General features: G+C 29.6%; 1 protein-coding gene across 1 annotated transcript; it reads left to right on the forward strand.

Moving 5' to 3' along the window:
- The first annotated feature begins 8887 nt into the window (after window positions 1–8887).
- On the forward strand, window positions 8888–11351 carry LOC100782749 (uncharacterized). The gene is made up of 3 exons (XM_041006281.1): window positions 8888–10286; window positions 10381–10573; window positions 10680–11351. Exons 1-3 carry the CDS (start codon window positions 9900–9902, stop codon window positions 11168–11170), a joined length of 1071 nt encoding a protein of 356 aa, XP_040862215.1. The 5' UTR covers window positions 8888–9899; the 3' UTR covers window positions 11171–11351.
- The last annotated feature ends 8318 nt before the right edge of the window (window positions 11352–19669 follow it).

Consider the following 19669-nt stretch of genomic DNA (forward strand, 5'->3'; position numbering starts at 1 on the left):
TTGAACTTTGAATTCTCAATTTTCTCAAATCGAGAGGCGCGCAACCTTGCGTGGGAAAACACTTTTCATTCCCAATTTCAAAAATATTTCGCACTCTCTTTCCTTTTTCCTCTTTGGGCCTCACTGGCCCACCATGCATTTCATTAGAATGGCCCAAATTCTTTAAACGGCCCAGTTTTTGGTTGTGAACTGCAAACTGCATTGCTCTATTTATTAAGAGTGTATGATTCTTATCTTCCACCGACTACCATCATTTTCAACCTCCCTGCTAGTACTTTTCTTTCTCCCCCACCTCACTTTCCCGTATCTGCAAGTTTTCTTCTCATTGAAAGTTCAATACTGCTTTGGATTTTCTATCCAAAAGTTGGAAGAGAATTATCCAGGTTGCTATCACAGATAAAGTAAAACCATACCATCATTAAACGAGTGGCAGCGCATTATATTATATCAAATTCTAAAAATACGAATGTCAATTCATTTAATACTCAAAATTACGAAAATTTCATTTGAATTCTTAGGGAAGTGAAAAATAGGAATTAAAATAATTTATTTTTACTAATTTTAAGAATTAAAACTATTTTTTGTGAGAAAAAAAAACATATTTTCATTACTAAATTATTTAACTTAATATTTCCGAGTTTTATTAAGACAAGTGTTAATGCTTTAGGAAATTTTATCCCGCTAAATATTGGGGTTTTTTATTTTGTGATATTTTTACTTTTTATTTGTATATTTCATTTATTTTTCTTTTGGGTTTATTTTGTTAAACCTATTTGGGTTGGTCTAATTAGTTAGTAAGTTGATTTTTGGTTGGGATTAATTAGATTAAGTGGGTTCTACAATAAATTGGGCTGCTTCTGAACTCTTTTGGTCCAGATAAATCTAGGCATTTGCTATATGGGACATGCTAGGTGCACCCAGCAACATTGCTGGTGCACCCAGCAATTAGGTAAATGGGCAAAATTGTTCTTGTGTTAAAAAAATAATTCCTTCTTCCGGTAGAACAATATTCTACCGGAAGAACTTTCTTCCGGAAAAGCTACTGGAAGAAGTTTTTCCAATAACTTCCCCAGAAAAAGATTCTTTCAGATGAACAAATTGTTCTTCTGGAAGAACCTTCTTCCAGAAAACTTTTCGGAAAAAGGTTCTTCCGGTAACACAAATTGTTCTTCCGGAAGAAGGTTCGTTCTTCTGGTAGAACATAAATTGTTCTTCTGAAAGAAGGTTCTTCCGGTAAAACACAAATTGTTCTTTCGAAAAAAGGTTCTTCCAGAAAACTTTCGGAAAAAGAAATTATTATTTTTAATGCAAAGACAATTTTGCCCATTCACCTAATTGCTTGGTGCACCAGCAATATTGCTGGATGCACCTAGCATATCCCTTGCTATATCCACTCCTATCAAATGCCTAAATCTATTGAAAAAATATATTGGGGATTGCTACCTCCACATGAGTTTTTACTCTTCCCACCTCATACCTTTACAAAAATCATAAAACATTTTTGGACTCGGATACATAACAGAATCTTGAAGGTGGTGGAAGGAGAGAGGGGGCAGTAGTGGTCGAAAGGGAGGGTGGCGATTGGAGGTAGTGCGGCGGAGATGGGATCTGAAGTGACGGCGAGTATAAAAACCATCTGAATCTAAAGTTGAGATGAAATTTGTAATGTAAAAATTTTAATTAAAAAAAATATGACCACTAAAAACCGTCCTTATGTCTAAATAATTAATTTACACAATGTTATAATTTTTAGTCATTACGTCAAATTAATTAATTAAGTTTTAACGAAAAACTGACAAAAATAAACTAAAATATGTCTATGAAAACATAAAGAATTAAAATGAGTCTTTTGAAACATAAAGTATCAAATTAGAAAATACAAAAAAAAAATATAAGTAAAATGATATTTTAGCCAAATAATTATATTGCACATTATCATTAAAATTATAATCTAATATTTAAACCGTAAAGATAATATATTATGTTAGATTGTATATAAGTAAAATTCAATATTATACTAATTCTAATAAGTTAATTATTAAAAAAGAAAATCTAGCCATGCATTGCACGGACCTGGTAAATCACTAGTTAACATAAGTGGTGGTTGTGACTTGTGATTGCATAAAAAAAAAAAAAAAGCCTGGAAAAGGGTATTATTCAGTTGATACTTGACATTTGCAGGAAAAAGAAGTAATGAAATACTATAGTGGCGACAATTGGACAATGTTCTGATGCTTGGAATGAGGTGTTATTGGGAGAATGATCAAAATCGGAGGTTACGCAGATTTGTATCTAAGGATTTTGTTGTCTGCCACAAACACAAGCACAACTAGCTACACAATTGGTTGCACAATACGGCCAACTCGCAAAATGGGGCAAGTCTACTACACTAACACCACCGCTAACAGCATTTTTTAACTGGGATTCTTGAATTGGACTCTTCATTTCAAGAATATCAGTTCATTAGATTTATTATTATTTTTCTTTAAGAATTTTTTATGTTACAGGTTGAATTTAGAGAAAAACTTTCTAATAATTTCACTTTTATAAAAAAATTATTTTTTAATAGCATATGAGAAATAAAGAGAGATTCTAATTTTTTCTTCTCTCTGCAAGTAAAATCCAAAAATTTAAATTGGGATTCTACCATATTTTACCATTAAATTAAAAATGACAAAAGTTTTTTATTTTATGTTATATTATGAGACCCACCAAAAGTTTAAAAATTTAAAATGAACTTTTCTAGTGCTCTAAGTGTAACCCGCAAATTTTAGATTCTACCGGTGATAATTAGGATGTGTTTGATTTAATCTTAGATTGAATATATATATATATATATATATATATATATATATTTTGTCACATTAGGTTAGAAATAAGAAATAAAAGTTTTGATTTAAAGATGTTTGAGATCTTTCATTGAAAAAACAAACAGCACTTAATTTTATAGTCCATTAAAAGGATCAAAGGAACGGAATAGAAAGAAGGGGAGAGATTCTATCGAAAAAAACAAACACCTTAATTAGTTACGCAAAAATTATACGCGTGATAATAAAAAAATATAAAAAGTGTTATAAACATTCGGTTTGTAAAGTATATCACTATTTTCCAATATTGAAGAGATGGATATTTTATCTTGTAAAAAAAAACTGTTTATAATTCGGCCCATGACACTATTTCATTTATACAACAACGTTTAGGACGATTATTAAGTAAAAATAAATAAAAAATGCTACCAAGACAGATGTTATTAAAATCATTGCATAAATCTAGAAATTTCATGCTCAAATTTTAGTATAGTACTTTCACTACTTCTCCCTTCTCATTTTGGATAATCAATTAACAGAACTTAAGTAGCATACAAAATACAACCAACAAAGTCGTAGGACCAAGTCATACTTACCAAAATATAAAAAGAGGCCGTGCCATTGTGGCACCAGTTACTTATTTTTAAAAAAATTACTTAAATCAATTCCTCCAACACCATTTTAATGTGAATTTAGTATATTGTATTAAAAGTTAAACTAAAAACAACTAAAACCTTGTAAAGGCAGTGCTGACCAAAAGATTGGATAATTCATATTCCTATCAGATAGTCGAACACTCTAATTTTATGATATTTTAAAAAAATACTCTTCCTTTGTTTAAGAAAAATAAAAATGTGAATGATATATTTTTAGCACATTTTAATATATTTTTATTAATAAAAATATATTAAAAATTATAAAATCATAAATTAAACTCGTTAAATAAAAAATCAGACTCACAAAGTTATTTTTTTTAATAAATTTGAACTAATAATAAAAATATATTCAAAAGAATATATTAAAAAATAATAAAATAGATTCAAAAGTAATTAATATCAAGGCTACGGTAGACAAGTCTTTTAAGTGGCTCATCATGAACAAATTTTGTTAACCGTTGGATTCATTTGATCCTTATGGTTGTACTCTACGCTCCCCACACGTGATCCTTTTTCCTCCCCAACTCTCTTCTTCTAATAATCTCAATTTATCATTTTAGGGGTACCAGTATTTTTTGTGAAAGAGACGATGGTGGTCAAAGATTGTTGAGATGGGGAGAAATAAATCCAGTGGGGATAATGTAAATTGCAACTACATAAATAAGAAGAATCCAATGGGTAATAAAATTTGTTTCAAACAAATAATTTTATTTTTTATTTTTTTTTTAATTCAAATTTCAAACTTTTTTTCATCTCTTATTTTCTTTCCTTCCAACAAAACGGAACTCGTAAGTATATATGATCATGAGTTCCCAACGTGTGTGTATACCAAGTTGAATGAGGCAAAATAGGATTGGCTATGGCAAGATGTCCCATCAGATAAACTAGGGCATAGGGAAGTATATTATGGGCCTTACTTTTACTATATTGGAAAAAAATGTAAATTATATTAAATCAAAAATATATAACAATAAATGACACATATCCTATATCTAGATAAAATTAAAAGTCTCCCTAATATATCAAAATATTAAAACAAATATAATAGGTGCGCTTATTTATACATTAATCATCATCTTTTCTTTTTTCCACTGGACCCCACTTTCAAACTTCAATTTCTTCATTACGGACCACCATTTATTACCTTCTCCCACCGCTTCAAATGTCCTCCTCCACTTCTACCAGATAAGGTGATACTAAAAGTAAATCCCTCTTTTATTTTGATAAAAAAAAAATACAGTATTTATATATTTTTTATTAACTAACTGAAACTTTTAACCGAAAATATTTAAAATAGGTCGATTTGATATATTGCTAGCTCTTCTTTTAACTACTTCATAAATTTATAAATTTTAATTGGTAAGATTAAATTTGTTAATATTTTATACTCCAAATTATTTAATGTTGCCTTTGAATATTTTGAAATTTCACTTAATTAATTATTATATTTTTACTCAAGAATTATAAACAAAATAATTAATTTTAAAAAAACGGCCTTTTACAAAAAAGAATCTTATAGAAAAATAAAGATAATATCATTATTTCTACTATTATGCAATCGTTATCATTCATTTGTCCTTTTTCTCAAAACAATTTTTGTCTATTTTCTAGTTTACAATAATCATTGTCTAGAAATTTCCCCTCTCGTTCTCTCGTCGAAAAAGACACTTATCTTTGTTTCACCAAAAGAGAGGAACACAATTACGCGAACCCAACAGTTTTAAATATTGTAACTCTTTTTTTTTTATTAATTATGCTTGCTTAAAAAATGACTTGCGTGATTTTCATTTCGCAACAAACAATCCAACAGCTTAAAACTACAATGTTACCCGTGGCGTCTTTTGAAGGGCATGTCAACGTCGTGTTCAAAGAAGGGCCACATTCCCTGCATTATTATTTTTTTCCAAAAACAAATGCAACTGTATTTTTCCAAAATAGCCCAATATCTCAAATAACAGAGAGTGTCGATTGGAAGGATTGATTCTAGTAAAAAGAGTTAATCTTTTATAACATATAAATAATTGTTCAAATTTTTGTTGAAAGAGATATTTATATTTAATATCCAATCATGACTTTGATTGGATAACATCCGAGAAGGAGATATGTGAGGAAAAAAAAAAAAAACATACCTGAATGTCCCCCGACTAAAATTAACTTTCAACTTTGGATTTTTTTTTCCTGGGTACATTGGACATTTAGGGGGGGTTTGGTTTGATTGTTTTCTGTTTTCATTTTCACTGGAAACATAAAACAGTGATGAAAATGTGTTTGGTTGGATTTCTTAAAACATTTTCAGTGAAAATGAAAACAGGAAACAACCCGAAAATGAAAACAATAAATTCTCATTTTCAATGTTTTCAGTTGAGAACAGAAACCTCATTTCGGGTAAAATGAAATTGCGGTGGTAATAAATGTAATTTTAAGCAAATCTAAAAATACAAAAAGATAAGAAATCAATATATCATAAATTTTCAGTATTTTTATTTCATGAAAACAGAAAACAAGAAGTCAAACCAAACATATTTTCAGAATTCTAATCTTTTGAAAATGAAAACAATTCTCCAAAAATGAAAACAAGAAATGAAAACAGAAAATGAAAATGTAAATCAAACACACCCTTATTTTGCAGCATAGAACATAGATATCGCTGTGTTCCCTTTTTACCCGTTCACTTTTTCTTTCAAAATAACATCCTTTTCTATCTTCAAGTGGGCTAGCAAGTGGCCATACTCTCGAGATTTTCAATTTAATATGTTTCTAATGTTCATGAACAATACTTATTGTTAAGTTGTTATTTATATATACGGTGAAGATTAAGTTATTAGTTCAATGATTATTTCTGCAAAATTAATTTTAATGATCTAACCATATAATGTTTTGTTATATATTGTCTTAATTATTATACATACCAAAATTTACATAAACTAGACATGTGTAATTAGGCAATTCTACGTTTAATATTTACTTCAATTTTTTGAAAAAAAATTGTTAATTGCTATAACTTCGTGCTTTTTTATTATTATTTATTATTGCTAATGTTGACGAATCTAGCTAGCAAATGTTTTGAGTTTTTTTTTTCTGAATTAATGGATGCAAATGAAGGATTCTTTCAGTCTTTTTTAGATAAATCAACTTATAATTTTATACAATCTCAAATGTTGTCAAGAAATTCACTTTCTTCTCATTTTGTTATTCTTAAGAAAGGATTCGAAAGAGTTTTACATCACTCAAAGTGACTATAGTTGTGTTATCTTGATGAGTTATTTTGAATAAGTTGACACATCAAAATTTAGTTTGTGTAAAAAATAAATTGTCTCAGCTACAAGACATGCATATTATCACATGTTGTTCCTTTGAGAAAAACATTTATCATCTTTTCCTATCTTGTTTGATGACAAATCAAAATTGAAATATATTTTATGCATGAATTGATCATTTTTTAGGTCTTGACTAATCATATTTCAACCCATTTTATCTAGTTTAGTCATCTCTTGTTATTTGATCAAGGAAAAAAGTTTTATGGTATCCATACTTTTTTGACATGTTGTGCTTTTGTCTATTTAGATCATGGATAACAATAACATATTTCAGAGTGTTCATTTTTACTTCAACAATGTTTAGGACTTGATAAAGATCATAATGTGGACTTTACTTCAATACTCTCCTTTTCTTAATAGGGTATTGATTTCAGATATTGTCTTTGTTTATCCCTTTATTATGACGTATTTGATTTTGAATATATATTGTACTCTATTTTTCAATAACCTTTAGGTGGGAAAAAAAAACCAATTAAGGGTAGTCTAGACATTTTGTTTGGCGTTATTGATGTATATATATTTACTCAAATTTTGTGACTGCATTAGGTGATACAATAGAAAACCTATCCATCATTGTTTTCAATTCTGTCTTCTTTATGGTTCTCTTGTCTTCTTCCTTTCTATTTTTGTACATTGCATTGCAAATCTTGACATGGTATAAAGAGCAAGTATCTTTACAATTTCCTATATTGTATTGTAGCTTTTTGGTGACTCATTGGCAACAATCGGACGATTAACTTGTTTTTAGCAAATTGTATAGTCGGCTTGGAGCTATCAAATCCCATTGTTATTAGTATTTGATTTGATCATATATTTTTACATTATCTGTGTCGATAATAGTAGTAGAGTTAGTGCACAAGCAAATACGCTAAAAGTTATTAGTGTGCAATTGGAAAGGCAAAGTAATCATACTAGAGTTATGTGTTGAAGATTCTTTTTTTTAAGGCAAGAGAATGTGAGGTGTATGTTTCTAGAACCATGGTTAATTAATTAAGTCCAAATATTTTTTAAAAATGAGAAAAATGGTAAGTAAGTTAGGAGTATGGAAAGCAAACAACTATAAGTTAGTCACTTGAATCACTTATTTTAATTTTCAATTAGTAAAATATAAAAAAAAAAGTTTGGGATCATTTGAAACTGTTGCGCATGCACTCAATTTTTGTAAAAGAATACAATTCTAACTAGAAATAGACAAATTCTAGTTTCTTAGTAGACATGATAACCATACAAATTAATGATAAATTTGACTTTTCTCAACCTCGCAAAAACCAACATGACATTAGAGGCTTGGGTTTAAAAAAATCAGAGGTTAGAAAACATAACCAACCCTAATCCCATTGGGTTTTGTCAAGTAATTTTTTAGAAAATTACATTTAAAAAATAGCTTATATATTTTTAAATAAATATACATTAAATTGTTTATTACATTTTAATCTATCCAGTATATATAATAGTAAATAAAAAAAATTAGAAGAAAATAACAAAGATCTTAAAAACAACATTTACACAATAAAACAAAGAAAATTAAACAAGGTAAGATTCTTAATGAACACGAACTATATTTTTTAATATTGGAGTCCAAAATAAATACTCTAACATAGTAATTTTTTTATGCGACAATTATTTATTACTCAACTTCTAGGAATGCAAGCCATCCATATTATTATATTTTTTTAAGACATTGATTAATGTATTAAAAAAATATATTATTAACAACGATTCACACAAATGATAATAATTAATATTTTTTAATTATATAGTTCAAGATTTAAATATTGATTAATCATTACATATAAAATAAATCTTGTTGGCAAGAAAATATATATCTTATATGCAATCAAACAATATAATTTTATGATTATAATAAAAAAAATTATTTAATTTTTTTTAATTAGTGTTAATACTAGTTATCTCTCTAAAGAAAACACTAGTTGTACTTTGCTCTATAAATAAACTTTGGTTAACGAGATACTCTCTGGCCCACATTTCTTAGTACTATTTATTTAAGAAATCGATAAAAAAAAATAGAATAAAAATGGTTTTTTCTTAGACAGAATAAAAATTTATTTTTCTTTCTTGGTTAATACAGTATAATTTTTTTAATGCTCTGAAATATCCATCATTTTGAAATGTTTAATCTATAAAATATTAAGAGAATTGGTAAAAAAAAAAATTGAGAATATATGATTGCTGAAACTAATAACACAGCATAAATGGTTTTGGAATTGCCCCAGGGCCATGCCACTGTCGTGAGCCTGTCCGCATCACGAGGCTTTCACAAAGGACGACCACCCACACCTCCGTAACGTGGCTCCGTGGGCCGAGATCACGAACCAAAACCCGCTTCAAAAACACACTTCACCATGACGCTTCTCCAATTCCGCCACGTAGGATTACAGGTGGCACTTTCTTCCCACGTCATCCCATTTATTTTTTTGTCTTCGTTGCCTTTAAATAGTCTTCGCTTTCTGATCTGCTCTTTATCCCTCTCTCGCCGTCTCCTGCACGAAACCCATAACCTCACGCAACCACACACGCCTTAGCTCCTACCCACCCTCATCATCGGAAAATTCAACCACCACGCCGTGAAATATGGAGGCTCCGGCGGTGGCTGGCGGCGATCTTGGGATCCAATTGACGTTGTCTTGCCGCTACTTGTTTGGAAACTCTAAGCGTATCTGCTAGTACAACTACAAATACAAATTACAAAACCTAAGCAAAAGCAACTTTACTTAGCATAGTTTTCAAGTTATTCCATGCTTCATCTCATAACCCCGAGGCAGATTATTATTATCACTATATAATAATACGAGAGGGAAAAAAAATCGAAGAGGCTTGCTCTGATTTCAGCGTCTACAGTTTTGGGCAGAGAACATTAATTTTTTTATATTTTATTTTTTACTTTTTCCTTTTTCTGGATTTTTCTGACTTTCTCCGTCCTCAAATTTTAAAAACGAAGACGGAGAATCGAGAAAGGTGATTGCGCAGAACTTAGAGGTTTAATTGCTTTTTACACAGTTTTTGTCTTCTGAGTTCTCAAGAATCGGTAATGGAAAAGACGAACAAGTGAGAGTGTGAGTTTCAGTTCTAAACCATTGTCGTCGTCGTCGTTATCGCCGATGCATTTTCCGATGAAAATTCAGCCAATTGATTCCCAGGTTCCGTCCGAAGGGACTCGGCTTGAGCTAGCCAAGCCGGTTGTGAAGTCACGACTGAAGCGGCTCCTCGAGCGCCAATTCTCTGGCGTTCTCAGAAATTCGGCGCCGGAAAAGATTGCCGGAGGCGATGAACCGCTTAACGGCTCCAATGATTTCGAGCCGAGCTCGGCGTGTTTGGCGAAAATGGTGCAGAGTTTCATCGAGGAGAGTCACGAGAAGCACTCCGCTTCACACCACCGCAACCGATGTAACTGCTTCAACAGGAACTACGACGACAGCTCGGACGAAGACTCGAACTCGTTCGGCGACTCCAATTTCTCCTCCGGCGAGGCCTGCGAAACTCTCAAGGTAAACAATAGTTCAGGCAGGTTGTGTAATTGAAAGCGTTCTCAACAGAGGACGTTTCTGAAATCTGAAACACGTTATTTTCCGTTTTTGACAGGGTTTGGTAGCGTGCGCGAGCGTGCGCGATAGGAGTTTGCTTGCGGACACTGCGAAGATAGTTGAGAAGAATAAGATCTGCAAGCGCAAAGACAGTTTCTGCAGAAAAATTGTCACAGACGGATTGTTAGCCCTCGGATACGATGCTTCCATTTGCAAATCTCGCTGGGAAAAATCTCCTTCATATCCCGCTGGTACTTTAATTTCTCTAATTCACTTTGGATTATAGGTTAATTAATTGTGAGGAAATTTAACCAGCGTAGAGATTTAATTTAAATTAATGTATATGATTTTGTTCAGGGGGATATGAATACATAGATGTGATGATGGGGAAAGAGCGAGTTGTTATTGACATTGACTTCAGGTCAGAATTCGAGATTGCTCGATCCACCAAAGCGTACAAGACGATTCTCCAGAACCTTCCCTACATATTCGTTGGCACGTGCGAGCGGTTGCAGAGCATCGTGGCGCTCGTGTCGGAGGCAGCGAAGCAGAGTCTGAAGAAGAAGGGAATGCACGTGCCTCCATGGAGGAGAACCGAATACGTGAAAGCGAAGTGGCTCTCCCCTTACACGCGCACTCACGATATCAAAGAGGAGAAGAAGAAGGAAGAAGAACAACAACAGCTTTTTAAGGACAATTTAAACACCGCGGAGTCAGAGAGTTCCGGCGAAGATAACACGGCGGTTGTCGAATGGAAGCCACCGGAGTTGAAACCTAAGGGTTCGCTTTCCGGCGTGAAGGTTGTGACTGGTTTGGCAGTGGTTTTTCATGATGACAATAACCCATAAAATTTTGAATTTTTTTCGGCTTTTTTTTTTCAATTTCAATTGTCTAAAATGAGGATTAAAATCTATATGACTATATAACTGTAACAGTTCTGTGACTTCTATCCCCTTCTGTTTTTTTTCTTACATATGGGGTGGATTTTTACTGATATCAATAAAATAAAGCTGAAATACAGTAGTGATACATTAAGGTGAATTTTTCTATGTTTGGTGTTGTAGCTTATTACTGTTTCTGATGAGTTAGGAGACAAGTTGTTTGATTCTGTTTGTATTGAGGCTTGAATTCTGGTTCGGCTTCTTTCCTTCAAGATGAAAAAAATGTTAGTTGATGGAGAAATTTGTTGGTGGCTTGGTGCAGATTTAGGTGCCTTCGTGAAGAAATAAAGAAAAAAAAAAATAATAATTATGTGTAATGTGTTACCATGGTTTACGTTCCTCAAATCCATAGTTCACGCAATGAATTTCTGGATCATTCAGCATTTCAGTTATCTTATCTTAGTTAGGTTTTTCTTTGTTCTCTTGGGTTGTTGCCGTTTGGCAGCCTTGTTTAGAAAGAAATTAAAAAATTATAAGTATAAAGTAATGTTTATAATATTAATCGTCCGTCAATATTTTTGGCCATGTGCATCATTAACAAAATTAACATGCATGCATGAAATCATTTTAACATCAACAAATGATGCACACAAAATCACTTTTTCATGATAAAACTAAATTGCACTTTACAACCATCCCACCTATTTCAAATTTCGTCATTATAATGTTTAGAAGTTATTATTAATCAATTTAAGAAGAAATATGGATAGAATAGAAAAGACTCAAAACAGTGACACTCAGAACTCTTTATTTTGTCTTTTCTTTTTATATGCGAAATTATTGTAAAATACTTTTCCTTTTTTCAGGCCTGGAGTCGTATTCATACTTCAGGATTCTACAGTTTCCACCGTTTAATGCAACTTATTCACTTCGATGTGCTTTTCTTTTCAGTTCTTATAATTTTTAAACAGATGCAGTTTTTTGCCTTTTAAACTTTTTTTGATGTTTGTGCGCCTCGTACCAAATCGAGTGGATCCACGTAGTGCTCCAGAATTGAATCGTACTCATCTTTTCATTTATTTATTATTTACTTTAGTTATTATTTATTACGTTATTATTTGACTACAGTTCTGTACAATTGCAGACAATTGCAGATAATTAATCTTCTTATAGTAATTAATTCCAGATCGAGCACATAAATTTTTCTTTTTCATAAAAAGAATAAAAAACTGCATATTCTTTTTTTTTTTTCCTTCAAAGTAATAGGTAGGTGTGCTAGCTCTCTGACTTTGACACACACAAAAAAATACTATTGTATTATTACAATTAAGAATTAACATTTGGTACTAGTATTTGGTAGTTGGTACTAGAACTATCCATCTCTCGCGTTACAAAACTATTTTAATACCAATATCACCAAGTTGGAAAAGTGAAGTTATTTTTTTATAAGGAAAAATGATACTTTGTATACTACTCCATCGCACATCTATATCTTCAGAGATCAAATAAAAGAGGAGAGAGTGAAATTATAAAACCGGTATTGTAACAACAAAGTCAAAATAAAAATAGAGATAAATATGAAATGTAAAAATATTTTCTCGATTCTTATATATAAGACTTCATTATCTAATTTATTAAGATTAAGGAAAATTATTTATTTAAATAATAGAAATAAATTTATTTTAAATTTATAAATTTTTGCAAAATTATCTTTATTATTAATATTTTTCTTTCTTTTAATAATTTATTAATATATTTTTATTTTTTCTTTTAATGAAAGATATTTCTTGTCTAAAAATAATTAGTATTATAAATATTATAAATTAAATCTTATAAAAAAATAAATATTGTTTTAAATTTAAGTGTTATATATGGAGAGAAAAAAATCATTCTCGGAATAAAATTTTAAGCGAGTTCTAAGTACAATTATAGAATTTGGCGACTCTCCCTCTATTATTTTAAGAATCATTAATTACCTTCCGAAAGAAACATCTCACCTACTTTATTTAACGACCCGTATTTTTTTAGTATTATCGACCCATATAACTAAATATATTCCCAAAGATTCATAATTATACATAAATAGTAATAATTTTCTTAAATTATTATTATTATTATTATCTCAACAAACATAATCTCATCGAAAATTAATGAAGAGGAAAAAATTTTATTAAGAGGTCCTATATCTTTTTTATAAGTCTTTAGTTATGGGTCAATCTTTTAAATTTTCAATGTTGAATTTGATCTAAAATATATAATTATAAGTATAATCAAACAAACTAATAATATGCATTAAATAAAAGATGTTATAAAAAGAAGAGATGAACATTGAATGAGAAAGGTGTCATAGGAAGTAAAGAATATCATTGAAGGAATTTCCTCTATGGAAGAAAAGAGGAAATATTTGAGAGCATTATACTAACTCAACTCATTGATTTGTGAAAGGGAGACTTATGATATAAGGGTATTTACAAGTTTTCATTCTTATTATAACATACAAGTTTTGTATTTATAAAGTATAATTTATAATTATCCTTAATCTTATAAATTTTTATTAAATCTTTATCATCGATGACTTTGGTCTTCAATATCTATCATTGATGATTTTATCTTTAATTTTCATTGTTAATAACTTTGATATTCAATCTCTACTATAAATAGTTTTATCTTCAATCTTTACCATGCATAATTTTAGTCTTCAATCTTTATTTTTTAATAATCAAAATATCCAAAAACTACCATCACAAACATAATTATGTTAACACTTATACTATTGGACGGAATTTATGACACAATCTTAATTTTATTATTAACTATTCTCTTGCATTTATCTTACAAATCTTGTCACAAATATGAAATATCATTTTTTTATTAGAACAAATATCTAATCCTTGTTCGAGAAAAATGTTTTTCCTATACTCGCTCAATAAGAAAAAGAAAATTCTAATATTTTAAAACATAACAAAGAGATAAAAATAGAGATTTATTTCCATAATTTTCTACGTAGATAAATTTAAAAATCAAATCCAACAATTCCTAGTTCCTACCCAAAAGAAAAAAATCGCAACACTACATAACCTACATTGTCATGGGAATTGGGAAATGTTTGGTAGTTTATGCTAGCAACAATTAGACACGCTGTATGTGGTTCTCTTTACATGATTAACTAAATTTTTTTGATTTTTTTCCGTCTAACTTCTTATTTAATAACTTTATCTTCTAAATTAAAAGTGAGAATTATCAAAACGTATAATTTTAAATAAATTTTAACAAAATATAAAAAGACAGATAAAAAAGTAAAATTTTGCTAACAATAACAGAACCCATAAGCCTCAAAAACCCCAACTACATATGCCAACACAATCTCTGTCAAATAACAACATCTGTAATGACAAAAAAAAAAAAAAAAAAATAGTATAATAGTGCAAAGAGAAAAGAAATAGAGGAAAAAAAGAAAAAAAAAACCATCAATTGTCAGGAACCTCCGTGAAGCGGCGTCGCCGCGATTGTTACAAAATTTCTTCCTCTGAAGGTTGGTGGTGGATTCGGTTGGTGGCGGTTTGGTTGGGTTTGGGTCGCTGTTGGTTGGTTGTGGTGCGTTGAGGTTGGTGACTGTGGTAATGGGGTTGTGACGTCGGCGGCGGCGATCGAGTGGCCTCCCGATGGTTTGTTGCGGTTCAGGAAGCGGCGTTGGTGTTTGGTGGAACGGTGGTTATGGAGGTGAGGTATATATAGCTTTGGGTGGTTTACGGTGAAAGAGAAAGGAGATGGGCGTGCTTTAGGAGGAGAGAAAGTTTTTTTTTTTCTCTTTACTATCTATCTGCACCCCAACATGACTATCAGCACCCGACTTCTGTTTTTTTTTTTTTTAAGAAGCACACCCCGTTTAAGAAGGGTTATTTTGACCTTTCAATAAAAGTTTAACAATGTTAGTTAACAGAAACACTTAGGGTGCAAAAGAAATACAAGAAGGGAGCGTAATAAGTACTAAATTCAGGAAAAATAAGTGTATCAATTGAAATCAGCACTATTTTCCCCCCTAAATTTAGGGTACAAATTTAAACTATTGCAATTATTCATAAAACGAAACAAGATAAGTTATTTATTTATTTATATATACATAAGAAGTTTGAAAATTAATTATACACATGTCAAAAGAATAAAACTCGATCGTTAATATTAAAAATTTATAAATAAGAAACTTGATAGTCATTTTTCTCTTGATTAAAATACTATTACTCAACTCTTGAAAACACCGATCACACTTCCAAAAACATACATTATGAATTTCAAGGTGATGATGTATATGTATTTGTCACATTCTCAATGTGAAATCTATTTATGCTTAATTTACTTTTATTGTACTTTTCTCTAAATTATTAATGTCTTTTCATTTTCTATTTCTTCTCAATTTTTTTTTCAATAATCTAAAAGAAATATTTATATCACTATAATAAATATTAGCATTATTATCGAAATAATAATCAATATTTTCGTTAATATACGAGTAATTGTGTTAAGTTGAAACTAATAGTTGCTTGTTTATCACATAATTACTAAGTATCTGTTAGTGCTATTATCGTATTAAATTAATAGTATTTGTTTGTTCTTGTTGAGAACAACGAGGCTTAGGGTATAAAACAACTTGGGGTATGAAACGTTATAACTTTGCCGTTTCAAGGCTGAAGGTATATGAAACGTTGCTATTTTATATACTAATAATCTCCTAAATCCTACTAACCAAGTTTGTTTATTTGCATAGAGATTTGAGAAGCCGGAGGCTATGAGATGGAAAGACGAGCCAAAAGGAATAACGTGCAATGCAATCAATTGGCACCATCAATTTGGATAAAATCATCATAGTTATTTTTTTATATAAAAAAATAGTATCTTATACTACTATAATATATACACAACTACAGTATAGTAACATTTATTTTGTATTGCAATAAAATAAAATAGTTCTTCAAATTATTATAATTTTTTTATTATATCAAAATCTTCAAAATTATTTGATTTTATGATGATTTTTCACATAATTATTAGTTTGATAAAATTTAATAAATGTAAAAAATTACTAAATATAAAGGTTCTTAAATCTTGATACCTAATTCTAATTAATCTTATTTTTCATATGGTAGAAATTTACTTACTTCAAAGGTAAGTATGGTTACACTTCATTATTTTTTTAAGAATATTGAGCTTCATTAATCCAATATTATTTAAAAATAATAGACTAAATCAGATAAATAAAATATTACATAATTTTAAAATTAACTGATACGTCATTTGTCAAAATTATTTTAACATGTAATATTAAAAAATATCAATTATAAAGCTTCACATTTAAATATTTGATTTATCTAAAATTTGATATGTATAATTATTGAGATATTAATGTCTCGCGATAACAGGAAGATTTATTAGATTGGTGTTTTATAAAAAAATATTAAGTAAAATAACCATAAAAAACATACATATAAGATAAGGAATATCATACAAGTATCAAGAGAGCAAGTCTTTCTTATATTATTAAATCTTATTATAAATTAAAGCATATAAATAATGTGCATGATTTTAACAAACTTTTAATTCTAGTTACTTTTATATGTACATGAGAGGGTCATGGCAAATATTTAATTTATTTGAATAACATATATTACATGTTTAACTTCAAATACATCATAGAAACGTGGTTAAATTGAACAAATCTAGATGGTATGCATCATGCATGTATGTATTTTCTTAATGATCATGTGTTGTAAATATGCAAGATGACTTTCCTCAAAGCTGTCAGGTTCTTTCTCTAGCAGTTAAAAGAGATCCAATTTGAACTTGCCGTGTCTAAGGCATTGAGAGTTCCTTCAACTTTTCTAAAGGCCGAAATAATAAGGTGCTTGCCACACAAGTCAATCATTTTTTCAAACTTGTAACTTTAATTCACTTTAGATAGACTATAAAGTGAAAATGCGTTCGTCCCCACTCCACAAATACTATAAATTAAAGTACCAAATGTATAGACTAAAGAGTATATATTGACATTGTTAACATGTCTAAAACTCAATTTTCTTTATAACATTAACGGAGTAAACAAGTAAAGAATCAATTACTTTTGTGACAGAGTCATAGAGACTTCCGGGAAGAATGTTAACATGATATAATATATGATTTATATAGTGTTAGTTGTTGAACATTTTGATTTTTCACGGGAATTATGAGGTATATTTCACAATTTTTTTTATTAATTATGACACTAATCTTTGATTTGATGATTAATTATACTTAAAATTTTTCTTTTTTTCAAATAAATATATAATGTGAAGATGAAACAAAAATATTTTCCCATAAATATAACTTATTGTCAATTAATCTACACTCATTACTGTTGAACATGTTATATCATATATTCTTTCTAATCTCCATTCTTATTTAAAAGACTAAAATTTAAAATATTTTTTTTTGACTAAAAATACCACTGATTTAGAAAAAGAAAAAATATATTCACAAACACTTGAAAAGAAAGATAACTATTAATCATAAGAATAATTTAAAAAAAATTATAAATTTAAAATAAATATATTGTTACTAATCAGTTTTTTAAATTTTAATGAATTAAATAATTGAGTTTTGTAAATAGGAAAATGGACTATATATATATATATATATTAGTAATTAACATTACTTTCCATCTTTTATATTGTAAAAATAAAATAATTAAAATATAATTAATAGTGAGTGCTTATTTGCGTGTTAACTTGACATTAATAATATCTGAACCTGTGCATACATGCATGATTACACCGTTGAATGGGGAGCAGTGGACCACAGTAGACAAATAGACCTAACCTAATCTAAAGCAGGATGAGATCAGTACTTCACTGCTATGTTAATTTTCTCAAGGAAAAAAGGAGAAGCATTCTTTCCCGTGACTTGACACTTTCAAAGCTCTCTGTAACAAGTGCGTGTAAGCAAGATTGAAATTATAAGTTTGTGTCGGTGCAAAACACACACGAGAGTCGCGTTTTATGGTTCATGATGACCATGTTTTGTTTTTGTGATTCTTGCATTACACTCTTTTGTTCCTATAAAGCACCTACACAGGATACAGTAGAGAAATGAATATATGGACATCTGTAATATCTAAAATATAAAACGTAGTATGGGTATCATGTGGGTGTTAAACGAACACTGACACAAACGCATATCAGACATCAAACATAATAAGGGATTGGAGTGTCACAAACGCATATCAGACATCAAACATAATAAGGGATTGGAGTGTCAGTGCTTCATTTGTTCAACCTTTTCAAGTTTTCATTATTAACAATCTAAATTTACTGATAAAAATAAACCTTTCATCTTGCTCACATTTTCATTTTTTTTTCCTCTAGTAAAAGATTAATTTTGTCACATCCTCAAAGACGAGATAAATCTGGAGCAAAGAGAGAAAATAAGGAACAAGCTTTGTGATACCAAAAAAAATAGCGTAAATTTATATTTAAGATATGTGAATAAATCACATGACATTATTAATATATTAACAAAAAAATGATAGATATGTACTTTATTTTACTTAGGAGTACTTGGTGACCACTGGCACTGGGCGTTGTAACTTGTAAGTATGTTCGGATTGAAATATTTATGACTTATAAATATCATTATTGATACCAATTATTCCTGTTTTTATTTTACCATTGGATGTGGTCAAACGTATCTGGCAATTTGCGTACTTAGGTGCAGAACTGTAATACAAATTTTTAGGGTGAAATACAGATTTTAACGGAACTGTACTGATTTTTTCTGAACATAATTTTAACAGCTACTTTTAAATTTTCAACGAGTTTGGAGGACCACCATCTCCTTCATATCTTCAATGCCATTATGGTGAGGTAGTTCTGTCCTGAATTTGCATTTAAACATGACAGAATAAATTATATACAGCTTTTGTTGAAAAGCTATTAGAAATACATTTGAAAATGAGAGTAAAACACAAAACAATTTTACCATTAATGTATAAACAGTATGCACTTATTAAGGAATAGTCCAGTTTTTATTCAAGTTCAAGTCGTGGACAAGTGCTGGCCCAAGAAAAATAGGAATAAGCCGTTTCTTTGGAGCCCATGAAAAGACGGGACAATTAAATTTTTTTTTTCTCTGCATTTTCGGAAGTGCAGAAAGTAATTCGGGAAGTGCAGAAAACAATTGTCTTAAAAATATTAACCACACTGCCCGCCCCAAACTGAAATAGTGTATGTGTTTGGGCAATTTAGTGTTTGTTATAATTATAGTTTAGAAAATAAGATCGGTATTGACTTGGTCGAAATATTGGATTAATGAATCACTTATCAAATTAGTGGATTAGTAACTAAATCACACAAATCAATATAAATAAAATAAAATAAAATTATGTATTAAGTGAGTTATAAGTTTAATAATTAATCATTATAATTAGGTGATGAGTTGATC

This window comes from Glycine max, chromosome 10 (assembly GCF_000004515.6).
Source record: "Glycine max cultivar Williams 82 chromosome 10, Glycine_max_v4.0, whole genome shotgun sequence".
NCBI lineage: Eukaryota > Viridiplantae > Streptophyta > Magnoliopsida > Fabales > Fabaceae > Glycine > Glycine max.